The 17,293-nt window shown below is 39.9% G+C and overlaps 1 protein-coding gene across 1 annotated transcript in view; it reads right to left on the minus strand.

Annotated features, from left to right (window-relative positions):
- Positions 1 to 17,293, minus strand: part of zgc:153039 (uncharacterized protein LOC767698 homolog) — a 55,495-nt gene that overhangs the window by 17,582 nt on the left and 20,620 nt on the right. Inside the window, exons 7-9 of the mRNA XM_046388444.1 lie at positions 15,239 to 15,396; positions 11,604 to 11,686; positions 4,912 to 5,036 (exon numbers count right to left, since the gene is read on the minus strand). Coding sequence (XP_046244400.1) covers positions 4,912 to 5,036; positions 11,604 to 11,686; positions 15,239 to 15,396 — 366 coding nt within the window. The remainder of the gene's footprint in view (positions 1 to 4,911; positions 5,037 to 11,603; positions 11,687 to 15,238; positions 15,397 to 17,293) is intronic.

Genomic DNA, 17,293 nt, shown 5'->3' on the forward strand with positions numbered 1-17,293 from the left:
ACGTCAGGCAGCATCCCAACACTGGCACCACACCAGTGGGGACTAAACTGATTTTAAAAAAACTCTCTTGAACTTACAGAAACATCCACTATTGGATCAGCTTGGTAGCTAACTGTCTTCATTGTGATCTTCAATATAACCTACACAAGCACAACTGCATGACGGGATCAGTCTCAGGCCCTGTAACCCATTAAACCTCTACACAACATAATCAAGGAATAAAAAACTATTGAAGCTTATTTTGTCTGCTATTGGCGGTAAACAGCATCCTTGAGTTTTGCCTCTATTGTGCAAGTTTCTGTACCCTCTTTCCAGGCCTCAGAGATACAGAGGAGGTCTGGTGATCGAGGTTCTCGCCAGCACCTGAAAGTTGCTCAACATCATTCCTCTGATCCACAGTGTTCATTCAAAATACTTTTACACATTACCTGAAGACTCTCCTCACTGCTGGCTAGCTCAGTTCAGCTGTCAAACACAGTGCGTTATTTCCTAGTTAAACTCAAGGTCACAGACACAATTTGCTGCAAATAGGCGGCTTCTAAGCCATTAACCTTAAAAGCAGTACTTGTATACACCTAACTTTCTACTGAATCTGAATCTGAGAATTTCCCCACTGCAGGCCTATCTTATCGTATCTTATCTGAATCAAGGAGCAGAATCGTTACTGAATGAGACGGCATAATGAACGTTAATGAATGTTACATTCAATAAAGTTACATTTTTTAAGCTTAATTAAGTTTTTTACTTGGGTTGTTAATCAACCTAAAAAATGTAAATAAAATGTGATAAAGACGTAATAAAGGAACAGCACTGGCCCAACATGATATAGAACAAAACCCAAGTAACAAGCTTGATCAAGCTTTATTAAACGGGTCTGTATAAACAAACACAGTGTCACTTTGGTTCAACTCCAGCTCAACAGCTTCTCATCTTAGATCAGTGTATTCCAACTATTAGGTATTGCACTTTTATAGAGTTGATGGATGATTGTGAGATAAAGAGATGATACGATTAAAGAATGGCCAAAATTGAGGCAGGATAAGTTGAGATATGTACAATTATAGCCTTTAGTATGGGTCAAGCTAACAGCACATTTCCCATGATACCACTCCATAGAGTCCATCAATAGATCCCCCAGCACTTCACACACCAAACTGAAAGATATGATGTCTTTAAGGCCAGGCCAAAACACCCAGATGGTCACAAAGGTTATTTTCTTAAAATGTGTATGACAGTAACACCCGAATTTATCAAGTAAACAAAGTTTGTAATGTAACACAACATGAGCAATCCAAGTTGAGATACAGTCTACAAATAATATAGGGTCACTACAGAAACACAACAGTATCATAGGGAGCCTTCTAGGAAAAGACCTGATCACAAACCAAAGCTCTGAATATCAGGTTTGAGCTTAGGATAATCATCATTAACAGATAATGATTCTTTAACAACCAACTGTCTTTCATCCACCCAGACACAGCTGATGATCCATCTGGATTTTTACACAATCCAATCTGTCAAATCACTCACATTTGGACCACTGACGTGCCTACCATAGGAGAAAGCTTTTGTGTTCAGAACTAATGCTTCAGCTGGTCAGTTCATAGACTAAAACACTGCTGTAATTTGGATCAGATGACACTGAGCTGGTAAAAGTAAAAAGAATAAAAGCGCGTGTGTTTCTGTTGAGCTGCCAGTTGTTGTGCCGAATGAAGGTCATTGCCCGCGCGTGACCGTGTTCCAGGCTTCCTTTGGCATCAGTACACAGCACCGGGCTTTGTCCTGATTCCTGACCAGTGAAGCTGTGATACTGTGTGTATGCATGTGTTAATGTACGTGTGTGTTCATGCGCGTTTAAGCCACAAGTCCAAGTGGCTGGTGCCCATGCAGCATCAGCAGCAGGACACACAGCACCCCCCGAGGAATACTCCACACAGCCGGAGCCACCGCTGATAAAGCTGCAGCCAACAGAAGCCTTGTCACACAAAACACACGCTAAGATAACAGTGCAAACATACACAAATGCACACATGAAGGAAAATACTTACACTCTCACACACACAAACACACAGTCCTAGAGGCACTCACACATAAATGATCAGAAAAAAAAACAAACAAACAACAACACCCAACGTGACTTGGATCTCAGACAGTCTCCAAATTGCATACCTTCACTCTCCTGTTGTATACCCTTATGTGCAATCTCACATACACACACACACACTTAACAAGCAGGCATCTTTTCCGCTACATCATAATTTCAATCCCTCTCCTCCCCTACACAAACAGCAAATTTAAGGGAAAGGGAAATATTTCTGCTAAATTAGTTATGCTAATTACAGAGCAGCTCTCAGGGGGAGAGACGGCGCTAAATGGCTTTTAATTCTTTTTGCCTGGAAAGAGACGTGGGAGAGAGCCAGACAGAAAGCCGTGTGAAAGCACAGAGCATGAGCAAAAAAAAAAAAAGAAAAAGTAAATAAATAACCAACAAATGCACAAACAACAGGCGTTAAAAATTTGCCTGGTGACACAGCAACAATGAACTAAGAGAATTAACAATTCAGGGGAAGACAAGGGAGACCCAAAGCAGGCGGTCAGCCAGACAACAAGCTGTCTTATCAGCTCCAGGGACCCCGAGTCCCCCTGCCGACAGTTAGAGGAGAGATCGGCGGCAGGAAGAAAGTTTTGCGGCTAACTTTCTGCCCTGTAGCCTTAGCCAGCGGTCACACAGATAACGAGGCACGAGCAGATAGCACACAGCAGTGGACATGGAGGACACCAGAGGAAAGACTGGGCACCCTGAGTGCGCTGTACAGAAAGTTAGTTAGCTCTTCTAAAACTCACTCTTCAACAAACAACTCCTCACTACACTAACTCTATAAAATAGACATTGTACTGTATATTGCTGCTGACAGCACACTCTTGTGGCAGGTACACCGATGCACTTTAATAGGAAATAATACACTATGTAGCCAAAGTATAGCAACTTAAAATTTCTGCCTATTTCAAATTTTCAAAACTTATAAAAAAAAAAATACTGTTCTTGTGACGAATAGGCAACTATGCATTTATGTCAGTTTGTTATTTCCAACAGGTGAAAAGCATACACGGGAAGAAGCATTTCTCAAGTTCCTTTTGGTCATCACAATACATCAGGTGGCTCTTAATTTAGGTCAAAGCAAGCTGCAGAGTTGTATATTAATGAGATAACAGGCAAAGAGTTCAATTCAATGTTAGCTGCATGGCTAGCAGTGGCTGATCAAAGATGGCAGCGTCGCCACCTCTTTAGGTTTCATGACAATCAGCTGTTGGGGCTGACATGCACACAGTACAGCCTGCTTATTTCAACCCTGTTGAGAAACGACAGAATTCTGTGCTATCTAAATAAACAAAATCAGGCACTGACTTTAACTCATATTTCTGAATTTCACTGACAAGTGTGTCCTGAAACAAGTCGATCACCTGACACCCACAGGAAGACATCATCAGAACATGCTGTCTTACAAACTGTACTGTCTTGCATGCTGTGCTTCATTCAGCCTCTCTGTATGTGCTCGGAAAGCAGTTCCTTTTTAGGAATCTGTCTCAGCTGCCTTAGTACTTAACAAATGTTTTAACAAATAATTATGAGACAAAATTGCTTGATGATTGGGGTAAATGTTCAGTGTCCACTTTGATGACATCGTACTCTGAATACATATGCATTAATATGGAGCTGCTCCTCCTGTTTGGAACCATTTCTGTGGGAGTTTTTGTCCATTCATGCAGAGCATTTGTGAGATCTACCTCAAATTCTCTGTTCCAGTTCATCCAAAAGGTGTTGGATAGAGCATCACCTTACAGGTGTAAGCTCCCCCCCTCCACGTGAGAAAGACAAGACTACAGTCCTTTATATAGCTCAGACTTGAATCCACTAACATCATCCTGCAAAATGTTACAAATGGATCCCATTGTGCCAAGGGTTAATCTTACACGAATCTTCTCATCCTCTTTGTGTACCATGTGTTTACAAGGCCATTTTTCTGTATCCTCATTTTAACTAGCTGCAAATGTTCTCACACATGTTTTACAACTCTGCGGAGGAATCAAATGTACCACTAGAGGCAACCTGTCACAACGATAATTTGATTCATGGTGTTTAAATACTTTCTCTTCTCCATAACAAATAAATACAGCAGCAGTTATCATGTCCAAATGTGTTTCACAGTCAGTGGAGGAGTTTATGTCTTTAGAAGAACAACATAAGTTATTAGATGTGGAGGTACTTTTGTTTTTAACTTGGAGATACTGAAGATTTGGATGCCAACACATTTTCTGTGTGGCACCATCAACACATCACACAGAAAATTTGGAATAACTAATAAAAAAACTCAGAGAGTGAATCAAATGTCACACTCTGGCAGTGTTGAGGTCACACTGTAATCATCGAGCTACATATCCAGCCATTCCATCCTCGGGTTATGGTACTGTTGTGTGAAAATAGGTTTGGAGAGCTTTTATAAATCAAGATCATTGCAAGTGTCTTAAGAATACAAACAATACACACACACCGATGCACAAGCACGGTGTAAATTTAAATCTCTAAGCGTCTCAATGCACGGTTATTTGAGCATCCAGTTCAGACTGTGCCCCCAGAAAAACAAACACATACAAGCTCGCAGTTTTATTGTTGGTCCCTCTCCAATAGCTGCGGCCAGTTTTATGTCTTTTAATTAGTACACGGTCACCATAGCAGCATCCAGCTGGCAAACACCTTACACACATATACATAAACAAAGGCAGCAGAGGAAAATAATGAAGAGAAGGAGTGTGTTTATTGAGGAAAACACGCTATAGAAAGTCACATCGCAGTCTGTCAACCACAGGCCTTCATTGTGATGGGTATGTGTTCAATAAGTGACGTGTGTGTACCTGAAATTAGGTGCAGACGCCCATTCCAGAGCCAGGCAGGCCAAGTCCACGGCAGCATACACCAAAAGGAAGAAAATGGTCACAATACTGGCAATGGTGTTGAGCTTCCCTGAAAACAGTACCAGCTAGAAAGAAATAACAAAGCAGAGGGAGAGGGACAGGAAGAAAGAAAGAAAGAAGAGAGGGGATTAACATTCACAGCGACGCATCATTCCAAAGTGGGACAGAAGAGTGCATTTTAATGCCGTTTTCATATGACCTTTTCCAGCACCACCTACTTCTCACCCCCTAAAAACTGATCTCTAAAATATGAAGGCAAGCACGTGATTCACATTTTCATGTGCTTTTTGAGTGAAAATAAGACAATGAAAAATGTGATTTATAAGTAACTGACAGGTACACCTACTTTCATAAGCGGCGACACAAACTCATGTCCTGGGTGCTCCTACTGTGTGTGCAGGAGTTAAAGACCTCCTCAAACAAGTTTAAACATTTAAACTATTCTACCTTTTCTCCCTCACCGAAAAATATTTGTGATGTCATAAATCATGCTTCTACTTAAGTCAAACTGATACTTAAGATGAGAAGACAGAAACTTCCTATCTTTGAACATGGACACCTCACATCAACTTGAGTCTGGAATTCAAGGTCATAGCAGGCAAAAAATGAGCAGCCTGCTACTTGAATGTCTGCTCACAATCTAATCTCAATTCTAGTGTTGAATAACAACAGAGAAAAACATCACAGATTATAACATCACAGAGAAGATGACCTGTCTCCTTATGGATGTAAAATGTCACCACTTCATCATTTGTGTGCAATTCTGTCATAAATAGTGTATCAGTTAAGGTGAGACGTTTGCGCCAAATCTGGAGCAATACCCTCAAGGCGTTCCTGAGATATTGCGTTCACGAGAATGGGATGGAGAAAGGGATGAACAGAAGAACGCACAAGCAATCTGAAGATATAATGCATCTGACCATGGCTGTTACTGGAGTAGGGTCAAAATAAAAACTTATGTTACCAAAACAACTGAAAATGTTATAATTAAAAGTGGAAATTCAAGTAAGCTGTAATCTAGGCGAGAGGTTCCACTCATTTTTTACATCAAGGATCCCCAGATAATTGAACATCAGTCTGTTTTTGTGCAAAGAAACCTTCTGCACACTTTCTGCAGTCAGATATGATATTCCATCTGCACTGTAGTTGCAAGGTGACAGCAAGGATAGATTTGACCGACGTCCAGGGAGCAGGACACTAATAAAATGAATTTGTTCTCCATTTTCTTTGGAACCAGTGTAGGACCTCAGATGGTCCCCAGGCTCCACTATGGGAGCCACTGATTAAGGCTAATGTTCAGTTTGAATTAAGATGGTATCTAATCTGCTGTTCAGCTGTATGCAGTCAGTTATGTTAGCTACAGCAGCTACGTGACAACACAGCCAAGTCGAGCTACAATTAGAATTCTCAGTGGATGATTTGGAGCGAGTCATACATCTAATAATACTGACAGCACATGAATGTATGAGATTCATCCTCCTTCCCTTACTGAGAAGCAGTAGGTAACTTCTAATGGAGCAGTATAATAATGACCCCATTAGAAATGCTGCTCCCTGCCATGTTCTGACATCAGAATGTGTGAACAGCACTGCGTGTAACTCACTGAGTTACCACAAAATCCAAGAATGAATGAGGAGCTTCCACTATTTCATCTGCATTACATTTTGCTCTTACAATTACAATTATGCTTCTTTAATATGGTAGGAGGCAAAAATCTATATTAATATTAGAATTTTGTAGTACTGTTTAAATTTATTGGCCACTTAGGCACAACAAGCACAATACACAACATGGATGATACAGTACCATCATCTCATTAAGCTGCTTTAGTGAACTTGTTCAGGCACAGTTGTCTATTTGACACATCAGGCATACTTGAAAGATTGAAAAAAAACTGCCGTAGTTTCAAGAAAATCAGTTTCATCATTGCCATGTACAATTAATCAATAATCCAATCAGATATTTCTTTATGAAATCCAATATATGCAGTATTGCAGAATTACCCCATATGAACATATTTATAATATTCTTACTTAGAAATACAGTTTACATCAACGTATAAGCAATCATTACCTAGTGTGTAAATAACACTCATTATCCAACAACTGTGTCTTGAATTGTGCAAAGGCATGAACACTTTCAAGTTCAAACAACTGAAATCTTCCTCATCACCACCTTCCATTCAATGTGTACCACATCTTCCTATTTAAAGGAATAAAAGAATTCTGATTTAATGGAGGACCACAAAGCGTGCATAAACTTTCAATCTTTCAGGGAAACTGGAGCTCAAGGAGAACGTAACATCTGCATGATTACTAACTTTGCGACCACGAAGCAGAAGTAAACTGAAGTGGAGAGAGAGGAGAAAAGGTAATGATGGGGCATCGAGATTAATGATGTCACATTATTGACAGGCAGTCAGAAAGAGAGAAAATGATGAACCTAAGGAGCAATGAGGGGAGTGAAAGAAGACAGGAAAAAATGAGATGGAAAAAAATGAGGGGAGTGAAAGAAAGACGAGTGAAAAGAGAAGGTGGTTATGAGAGCATCTCTGACCTCTGGCAGTCAAAGTCAGTGGGTGTCTCTCAAGCACTCCCGTGGGAGCTGGCTCGACCAGAGCATTAATTAGACATTAACTCAGACACAGGCCAGCATGGACAACTGCTGTCAGAGCGCACAAGGCGTGTGTGTGTGTGTGTGTGTGTGTGTGTGTGTGTGTGTGAGTGTGTGCGCGCACCCACGCACTCTAAATCTGTCCTGGGTATGTTTTTGTGTGGCAATTTGAAAGACCTTTTTTTACTGTAAAGCAGTGTGCATAAATTGCCATAAATTTCACAGAAATAAGTGGACTCACACAGACACTTTTATTGAAGAAGAAGAACTGAATGAAAGCAGCTGAGTAATGCTTTAGACCACAGAGCCAATCGTTTTCCAGAAATGTCTTGAGCTTATGGGAAACAACTGGACAGTGGCTGCTTAAATGTGTGTTTGGTACAGATAAAGCACAGCTAACGAAGCGAGCTATCTTGGTGCAAACATCGTTTTTGGTTTATGTTGGGATAGACTACAGACTATAGAAAACAATACCTTCATCTGTAAAAATTAAGACATTTTAAAGAACGTACTTAATCATGGCACATCATGAGTTCCAGTCACTATAAATATTGGCCTGAGGAAAGCACTACACATGGACATCCACACACTGTTAGTCTATGCAGTTTCCTCGCCAATAAGTTGAACTTTCATTTTGTTAACCTGAATTAAGTCCATAAAGGAAACTAATTCCTATGTAGCCAGCCATGCAAATGATTACTTTAATGGTTACTTTTAGATATTAGAATGTTTCGGTTGTGGTATGACATTAAAAAGCAGGGAGGCCTGGTCATAGCATTCCATAATGTAGAGGCATTCGCGTACAAGCTAACAAATGAGCGAGTGAGCGAGCTTGTTCACAAACAGTTTAAAAGGCAACCTAAGCACAATTTTGTGACGTTGTGGGAAACAGGACTTCTCGTTTTAAAACTCTAACCTTTGGCATAAAGGACATATAATAATGATCTTTACGCCTTAACGCCTCAGAGAGACTTAACCTCTTGGTCAAGCAATGTATCTTTTTCTCTTTTTGTGGTTCCACTGAATTCACCAAACTGATCTTGAATGAAGCAGTGGGGAAGAGAGTTTGTACTTACAAATCTAAAGCCATACTACCCTGTCAGAAAACAGTGGATTGCTCCTGTTGTGGTGAGTCACCGCCCTAAGGCAGAAAGACCTCAAGTGTCTTGGGGTTCTGTACATGAGTGAGGGTAAGATGAAGCACGAGGTCAACAGGGGGGTGGTGCTGTGTAGTTATTAATGTACATGCGCTACACTTTTGTTGTAAGGAGCTCCCGAGTTACCAGTCAATCTATACTCCAATCCTCAACTCAGTACCCCACCAAGGCAAACTGTAATGAAATGGAGAATGGAGTAAAAATGCTTTAAAGGTTTTTTGTCTGTCCAGCCAACTGCTTCATAGGTAGAACCCTGGTTACCACCAACAGGTGGTTTTAATGTTGTGATAACATGACAGGTGATAACATTAATCATCTGTTTGCAATGCTGTGTTCTGTGGGGAAACTTTGGGTTGTAGTAATCGTGCATGTTTTTTGACACACACCACCCACTAAATCATAGCAGATCAAGGCCCCCTGCAATGGTTTGTATCTATAACGCATGCAGGTATACTTTTTACTTGTTGCTGTGGATTCTTTAGACCAATACACAGAGAAGATAAGACAGATATTTGCTTCTTTGGATTGTCCTGAATATGAGATTGACGCAGATGTTTCATTCATTCAGCAGTTTGGATGGTGACAGACTGCAGTATAGTAGTAGTATAGTAATAGTAATATAGTATAGTAGTATAGTAATAGTTGACGTGACTAAATAAAAATGACTTACATAAGTGAAATTTCAATGCTATCGTATGTTCCACGCTGCAGCTACTTTCATTTCTCTCCTCTTCAAACTTCCCTTAACTTACTTCTGTTTTTCTTCCTCCCTTGTTCTCGCAATCCACTTATTTTCCCTTTGCTTTAAAATCTAATAAAGGAAAACCTTGGCTAGTGCCTTCCCCCTCATCCTCCTCGTTGTTCCTTTTTGAGGCGAGATTACAATCAGACTTTTGTCATCAGTGAATCATTCAAATGGCGGAGGAAGAGGGAGAGAGAAACAGGACGAGAGAGTCAATGATCTCTGATGGCGATGGTGCCGCAGCTAACGATTTCCATCTAATTGCTCATCCTACAATCGTAAGGAGTGACAAGAGATGAGGAGAAGAGGATGAGAGAGAGAGGGACAGAGAGTGAGAGAAAGAGAGAGAGCACAAATAATGACAAGCCATTCAGCCTCTAACACTCACCTCTGATAATGATGGGATAGTCAGGCCTATTTGCCTCCACCTCCTCTTTGTCTCTCTATTCTCACCCTCCTCCCCTCTGCCAATATTTTCTCCTAAGTCTAAACTGACTTCTTTCCCACACTTAGAAGACACAATCGAGAAGAAAAAACACCCCAATAAACTGTTTTTTTTTTTTTGTTTTTTAATGCCCTCTTGGTCAGAGTAAAGAAAGAGTTTCTGTTCAGCTGGTCTGCTATATTCCTGGCATCTGTCTGATCAGTCTTTACACTCCTCCCACAGTCCCTCAGACACCACTGAAACTGAAAATTATGCATCACCAACTTCTTAAAAGCTACTCTGACTGAGTTGTCAAATTTTTTCATTTTTCTTCAAATCTGAAATCACAAAACACAAGGCAAATTCAGTCTTGGTTTTACAAATATCTCTCTAAAATCTAACCACCTGGAGAATGTTCATTGCAATGCCTTTCTCAGTTTTAACATTCTTTCATAATCCTTACTATATTTGGTACTAAAGATGAGTGTACATCTTCTGTCACGGCCCTTAAACTGTAGTATATAAAAAAACTGGTTCACTCGCATCATTACTTCAGGTTTTAAGAAGTAATTTTATTACTGTCTCTCATGTTCCTTGCGAAAGCACTTGTAACTGTTTTAAGGAAAGTGCATTGATCTGTTTTTTTTTGCCAGTTCCTATCAATTACAAATCCTGAAGGGAATTTTCAGAAAATTTAATTTGACAGGAAAAATGCTATTTTTTTGGTATGACATCAGCGGTCCCTGCAGCAGCACAAATGTAGACATACACCGAAAAAAGAAATCAAGGTCTTTGATTAAGAGGATAAAAGATGCAGTTTTAGATGCATAAACAGAAAAACAGCACCTTTCCCTTATGTAAGATGTATTTCTATGGTAAACTCCGTTAAAAATTACTGAATCAGAGAGACTTTAGGAACATGTTAGTAAACAAAATGAATGACTTTTAGCATTATTTGTCCAACACAAACTTCCAAATTAAAGAACGGTATAACAGGTTGCAGACAAGGATGCAGACTAAGCAGTCACAGAAAACAAAGACTGCTCAGTCACACTGCTCAAACTAGCTTCTCTTCTGCATGAATCATGTCTGTTGAAGGAACAACACTTTCTGATCTTCCTTCCTGTGTAAAGTTTCATTGATAAGACTTCACAATCCAAGCCAGTGGAGCTTGAACTGATTTTGTCCCACAACCTCTGCCATCCTTGAATCTATTAGCCAGAAATAATAGCAGCTTGTTTGAAGCTTCTGTTCCTTCCTTTTGTACCGAGCTTCATTGCTTCTGCCCGCAGCTCAGCAGGAATTTCTCCCTGGTTTATCGATTTTGCTGAAATATTTAAAACAAAGTCTAAGGCCTGTGTTGTATCCGAATTCTTGATCCTTGAAGCTCTATATTCTTAGCCCCACTGATCACATAACAACAACAACTGTTTTTTTATTTAACAGCGTTGAGATGAAAAAATGAATAGAGGTGTTGTGTCTGACATTTTGGTCACATTTTTCTGTTTTTAAACCACATCAGATCAAAATAAGATAACTGACTTAACAGGTCATCCATCAATAATTTGGGAATTTGATGCCCTAATAGGCAGAATTGCTGGGATTTTCCCTTTTGGGAAGACCAGTAACTTCCATCATGCATCAAATGTCTTTACTGAGTATCGCCATCATTCTGCATTTGTCTTTCTCCACTAACCTGCACAAGGAACCAGGATATGAGCACTGAGACCCAGGGATTTCCACTGTGGGATGTCTTTTTAGCAGGTGAAAGCACTTTACCTAGAAGGAAGAAGAGAGAACTTGATGAGAAACCCCTCAGATTTATAGGAATTCTTAGGATGAAAATTACAGTGAATATTCTTTAGCAACGGCCTGCAAATAAAAATATCAGCATTGACCTTTAAAACGCACATCAGTGAGACCCTGGACGCGTACGTGGACAGGAAGGTTTAATCAAAGAGTGGATATATGTAATGAATTATCATGCTTGGGTTTGATGAAGAATTTCCTCCACAACAATCGGCATTAAATGTCAGAAAGCATTTCTGCCACTACGAGAAAATGTTTTGGACATTGGACAATTCTGAACACACAGGGTGTGGAGTAACTGAAATAGCATAGAGTGACGTCCCTTGCTGATCAGATGTCAATCAAATAGATGTCTGATCACCAGTCAGTACCTGCTGCCGACACCTCCTCCTCACTGCTATTCCTGATGATTTCTGACACTACTTCCCGCAAGTCTCCATAAAATATTAACATATTTACTTGGCAGGTAATGTTTTCTGCCAGTGGACATTTTGTGATTCATGCAAAACAAAATATAGAATAAGAAACGGAATAGTGCAAGACTACAGTGTGTTAGAGGTCTGCACAGATCCCATACAAGCTCAGTCCTGAAAGATTTATAACAACTAATGTCTGCTCCTGCAGATGTATCATGCATCTTTACCTAACCTGCTGCTTCATTTGAATGGGACCACGAATTCATGTTAAGCAAGAGAAAAGCCAACAGTCGACAAGTTGAACCTTGCTTAACTTTGCAGTAATGCAGTATCATCCTGCCAAGGTAGATTACTTAATAAAGCCAACAGTATATTTCAACTGTTTATGTCACTGATCATTGCAGTAAAAATGATTGTCATTATAATGACTTGTAAAATCCTGTCTCACAGTATTAGAAACTAAAGAACGGTGCTTTGACATCTCACAAGCTGTCTAACTCAAAGATCTATCACTTCAACTGGCTTTGCTGTGTCATATTTCATCGTTATCACCAGTACCTGAAATGAAACCAGCCAACAAAGCATTCCACTGTGTACAGTCTGAATGCCAGCTAACACAATTACTCAGCTGTTAATATGACACCATAGAATATGAACTAAAAACAAGCCTTTAAATTAAATTAAATGCCCAGGCTTCCTTTAAGTTGTGAGGAAAATTAAAACAACTCGAGGTAAGAGTAAGTAAAGTATATTAAAACACACTGTGCTCCTAGTTGTCTTATAATTAATACTGTTTCCTATAACAACAGATACAAACCAAATTATGTAACATTAGACTTCATTGTGGCAGTGATAATGTTACAGTTCACAGATCAGATTTGGATTAGGGATGGCAATTTCTACTGTTACTTACATTTGAATTAAATTTATATAATTGCCTCCACAATGAGTCAAGAAAAGAGAATGCGAGAGAAAAGGGAAAGTGAGTAGGCGGGCGAGACAACGATGGAGACAAAATAAGCTGATACCTTATATAGCTGTATAGTTTACTGGAAGACATTTACATACAGCCACTCATTTTTCCATATCTGACATTTCATCTCAGGACATTTATGATGAATGGCGTTTCAGCTCTGTACAGTCGATGTTGCACTTCCAGAATGAAAGGCAAACACAACACCAGAGACATAAGATGACAAAAAAGAAAAAGAAGAGCAACTCAAGCTGGGGGGAGAGTGGGGGTGGGGTGGGGTGGGGTGGGGAGGGGGAATCCGAGTTTAAGACTAAATTTCACAGCTGATAAAGGACTGGAATTAAATCAGTGAGACTTTAAAGTCAAATCAAGGCGGCTGAGAGGAGCAGACTGAGTGATGGCAATAGGCAGGACAAAGGTGAAGGAGTTAGAGATTAGCAAGTTATAGAGAAGAAAGGAATGGAAGACGTGTGGCACGGCAGACGAAACTCGTGTGTGTGTGTTGGAAAAGTGACACATCCATCACTCTGTTTGCGTAGGAGAGTGGCAAGGTTAAGCTATGAGCTTCAAGCTTGAATGACAACATCAAGAACAACACACACACACACACACACACACACACACACACACAATGTATGTGTAATATGGTTGTACAAGTCATTCCATCCCCCATACAAGAACATTACGCATTTATTGTTCCACAGTCACTGACTCTTAATGAAAAAGATTAATCCAAGTTAACTCATTAAAAGACAGGTGAACAAGACTCATCTGCCTCTACTCCATCTGATTACACCACACAGGAACTCAGTCATTTACACACACACACACACACACACACTCAGTCAGAAAGAGAGAGAGAGAGAGAGAGAGAGACAGAGAGAAACAGGCCAAATTAATGCACAATAGACTTAACAAAGGAGCAGAGGACGGGACAAGGAAGTTGCTCACAGTCATTAATGATGACAAAGCAGCGGGCAGCATGTAATCACACGGGGATGGAAATCACACAAATGCACAGTTTACTTGATATGGGAATGAGTGGGGGAATAATTTCATGGTTAAAGGGACAAGCAAGGAGTTTTGTGTTAAAATTTTTGAGAAGCAAAGTTATGTGAACGAAATCGTTTGTACAGAAGTGTTTCTGCTTGTTTTGAATGGTTAAACTTGAAGATGGGACAGAGAGCCTGCTGTCAAAACCTACTTGGGCTCCATCACATCGCTCTCTGATCAAAAACAAAACTCTGTGTTTTTTGTTTTATTGTTTTTTAAACTAACTTGGCATTTTTCCACTGCCCAAATTCTGGCTGAGTGGTGTGTCCAAGAGTCTACTATTGTTTTTTACTGAAGAGACGCAAACTGTATATGAATGATTTACAATACAAGTCAAGGGCCAAAGGACTTGTGCAATGGGCCGAAAATATACATTTTATAGCAGATTATACATTTTATTGACTGACGACAGAACATTAACTTGCTCATAAAAAAATATATGTCTGAAAGTAATTTTTTAAGTCTTGTACAATGAGTGCAATTCTTCTTCTTCTTCTTGTAGCGCTCTCTATTGGCTCTATAGAGCTAGTGACAGACATCTGAGCAGAGACCTTTATTGCATGACAATCCTCATTTCTCTTTGACATAAAATAAACCCAGAAATGCTGATCTTAAGTGTGAAAAAATTTATTTTGCTCTTATTTTAAAGTCAATATATTAGTATGATAAGCCCTATTCAGCCTGATTCTTGTAACTTGAATTCAGGAAGTCAGAGACATCAGGTTTAATCATCAAACTTTTGATGATTTTTGAAGAAAATACAATTTATGTCATTAATACTCTTAGTCAGTATTACACTTAAGTACTTCAACAAATCAATCGTCAACAAATACCAGTACAGAGTACCGAGGGAGTAAAAGTTGGTGACAAGAAATGGTTGCTGACAGTATGGTATGCAGCCTAAACTGAGATGATTAACAGGTGTTTCACAAAAAAAGCACCTGTTGCAAAAACTGTACTATTTAGATGAGTTACACAGAGCTTTAAAATCAGGTCTGAAAATTTTTTGTCAAACCTCAACAGAACAAGAGCAGTTTGAGAGGACCCTGGTTCCTTACAGGAAATGGTTGTGCTACCTACCAAACAAGTCATCCCTGGCCAGGGCGAAGAGGATGCGTGAAGCTCCAATAAGATTGCTCATGGCAGCGGAAAGAGTGGAGGAATACACCCCGATTGTGACAAAGGGGTGCCAGATGTTGATGTCTCTTAGGAAGCTGTAATCCCTCTGCAGCAGCACACTGTAAAGTTTTGGAGAATACAAAAGATTGCTTTATAAACCGTGCATGGCAGTTGAAGTTGTGGAGCAGTAACTGTAACAATATATGACTTTTTTTCCCAATACCAAGCTCCAGAACAAACGTTCATCCTTAACTTTAAATTTAAAACAGAAGGGAAGTCCTATGGATGAATCTGTTCAGCCCTCATCAAAGGATCTCCTTTACAGCTGACTAAAGTCCTTCTGATGGAAGAAATCATGTCATATAGCTGAAAGCGTAGAATATATTGTGATTTATAATTGTTTTAGCGAACTAAGTTTAGTATAGTTTTATTTTGTGTGTCTTTTTCAAATAATTTAAATTTCAATGATGTGTAGCACGACTGCATGCTAAACTTTTGACCTGACGATGGCACATGCAAATGACATCATCTTCTTCTTCTTCTTGAGCATACAATAACTTCCAGAAGGTGCTGTGTGTTTCTACACTGATACTATCATAAAAAATATCATAAAAAGTGAATTTAGAATGGCAGAGAAACAGAAGTACAAATAAGGACCAAACCCACATGTAATTTCCACATGCAACAGCAGCACACAGAAGACACCCATCGTCTCTATAGCCATAAACAGATAAACTCTTCACTGTACCGCATTCATATCAAGAGATCAAAATCAAGTGGTGTGAAAAGGTGTGTCATTTCAGACTCATTTGTTCTGGGGTGGGGTGGGGTGGGGGGACGTGTCCAATGAAAAAGAACAGGATTGAAGAGGAAGTGATGATTACTCTGCCAGGGTGCCTAATGATGAGATCCTCACTCCAGCAAGTGTGTGTGTGCATGTGTGTGTGCAGGAGATGCTGCACTACACATAGAGGAAAAAAAGATCAAACAGGACAAAAACCACAGCAGGGTGTGCATGATTGCAGCCTGCCCCCCCACCTCTTTTCAATACAACACAGCAAGGGGGAGGGGAATTAGAGTGCAAAGTATTTCTCTCTCTCTCTCTCTCTCTCTCCTGATCCATCTCAATCTCTCTTTGTGTTTCAGTACACACCCCTCCCTCATCACCTCCATCTCCCTCATCATGATGTTTTTAAAACCCACTCATGGCTTTTTTTTTTCTAGTTTTCTGTCTCAGTTCTCCCTCTCATTTTATTTCTACTTACCACTGCCCATTCTCTCTCTCTCTGTCTTTATTTCTCTTGTAATTAAGAGGCTCACCACGTTTTCTTTCAGGTCCAGTGATTTTAATACTTATTATCATGGCCCTGTTAAGTATTGTTCACTCCATCCAAAGATCTGAGCGCACTATTATTTCACATGGAGCCCGAGAGGCAGACATTGTGTGTGCACAGATGTCCACAAACATATATACATACAGCTCACGTGCACTTATTGAGAGAGAGAGAGAGAGAGAGAGAGAGAGAGAGAGAGAGAGAGAGAGAGAGAGAGAGGCTTTTGCATTACCACAAATCAACTAAACAAAGGTTCTGCGGAGAAGTTAACATCACCCTTGAAATTGGGAAATGCCAACTGCTTTGTTTATTTGACATTTGTGTGCGTGTTATGTGTGTGTGCCTGTGTGTGTGACGTGGGTACTGCAGTGGAAAGTTTATGAACCACTGCTCTGATCAGTGGCTGAGACGAATTCATTATACCAAAAAAAGGTACACTTCTCAGTGTGTTTGTTGCAAAAAAGATTGAAAAAAATGCATGACCCTATGCACGAAGAGGAATTTAAGTGTGTGTGTGTGTGTGTGTGTGTGTGTGTGAGAGAGAGAGAGAGAGAGAGAGAGGGACAGAGACAGAGAGATGTGAGTGATGATGTGGGTCAAAACTTATAGGCTGATTATTAATTTCTCTGACGTGCAGCGGGAGCAAAATAAATCTTGAAAAGCTTGACATTTCCAAACTGGC

Source organism: Scatophagus argus, chromosome 5 (genome assembly GCF_020382885.2).
Source record: "Scatophagus argus isolate fScaArg1 chromosome 5, fScaArg1.pri, whole genome shotgun sequence".
In the NCBI taxonomy this organism is placed as follows: Eukaryota; Metazoa; Chordata; class Actinopteri; family Scatophagidae; genus Scatophagus; species Scatophagus argus.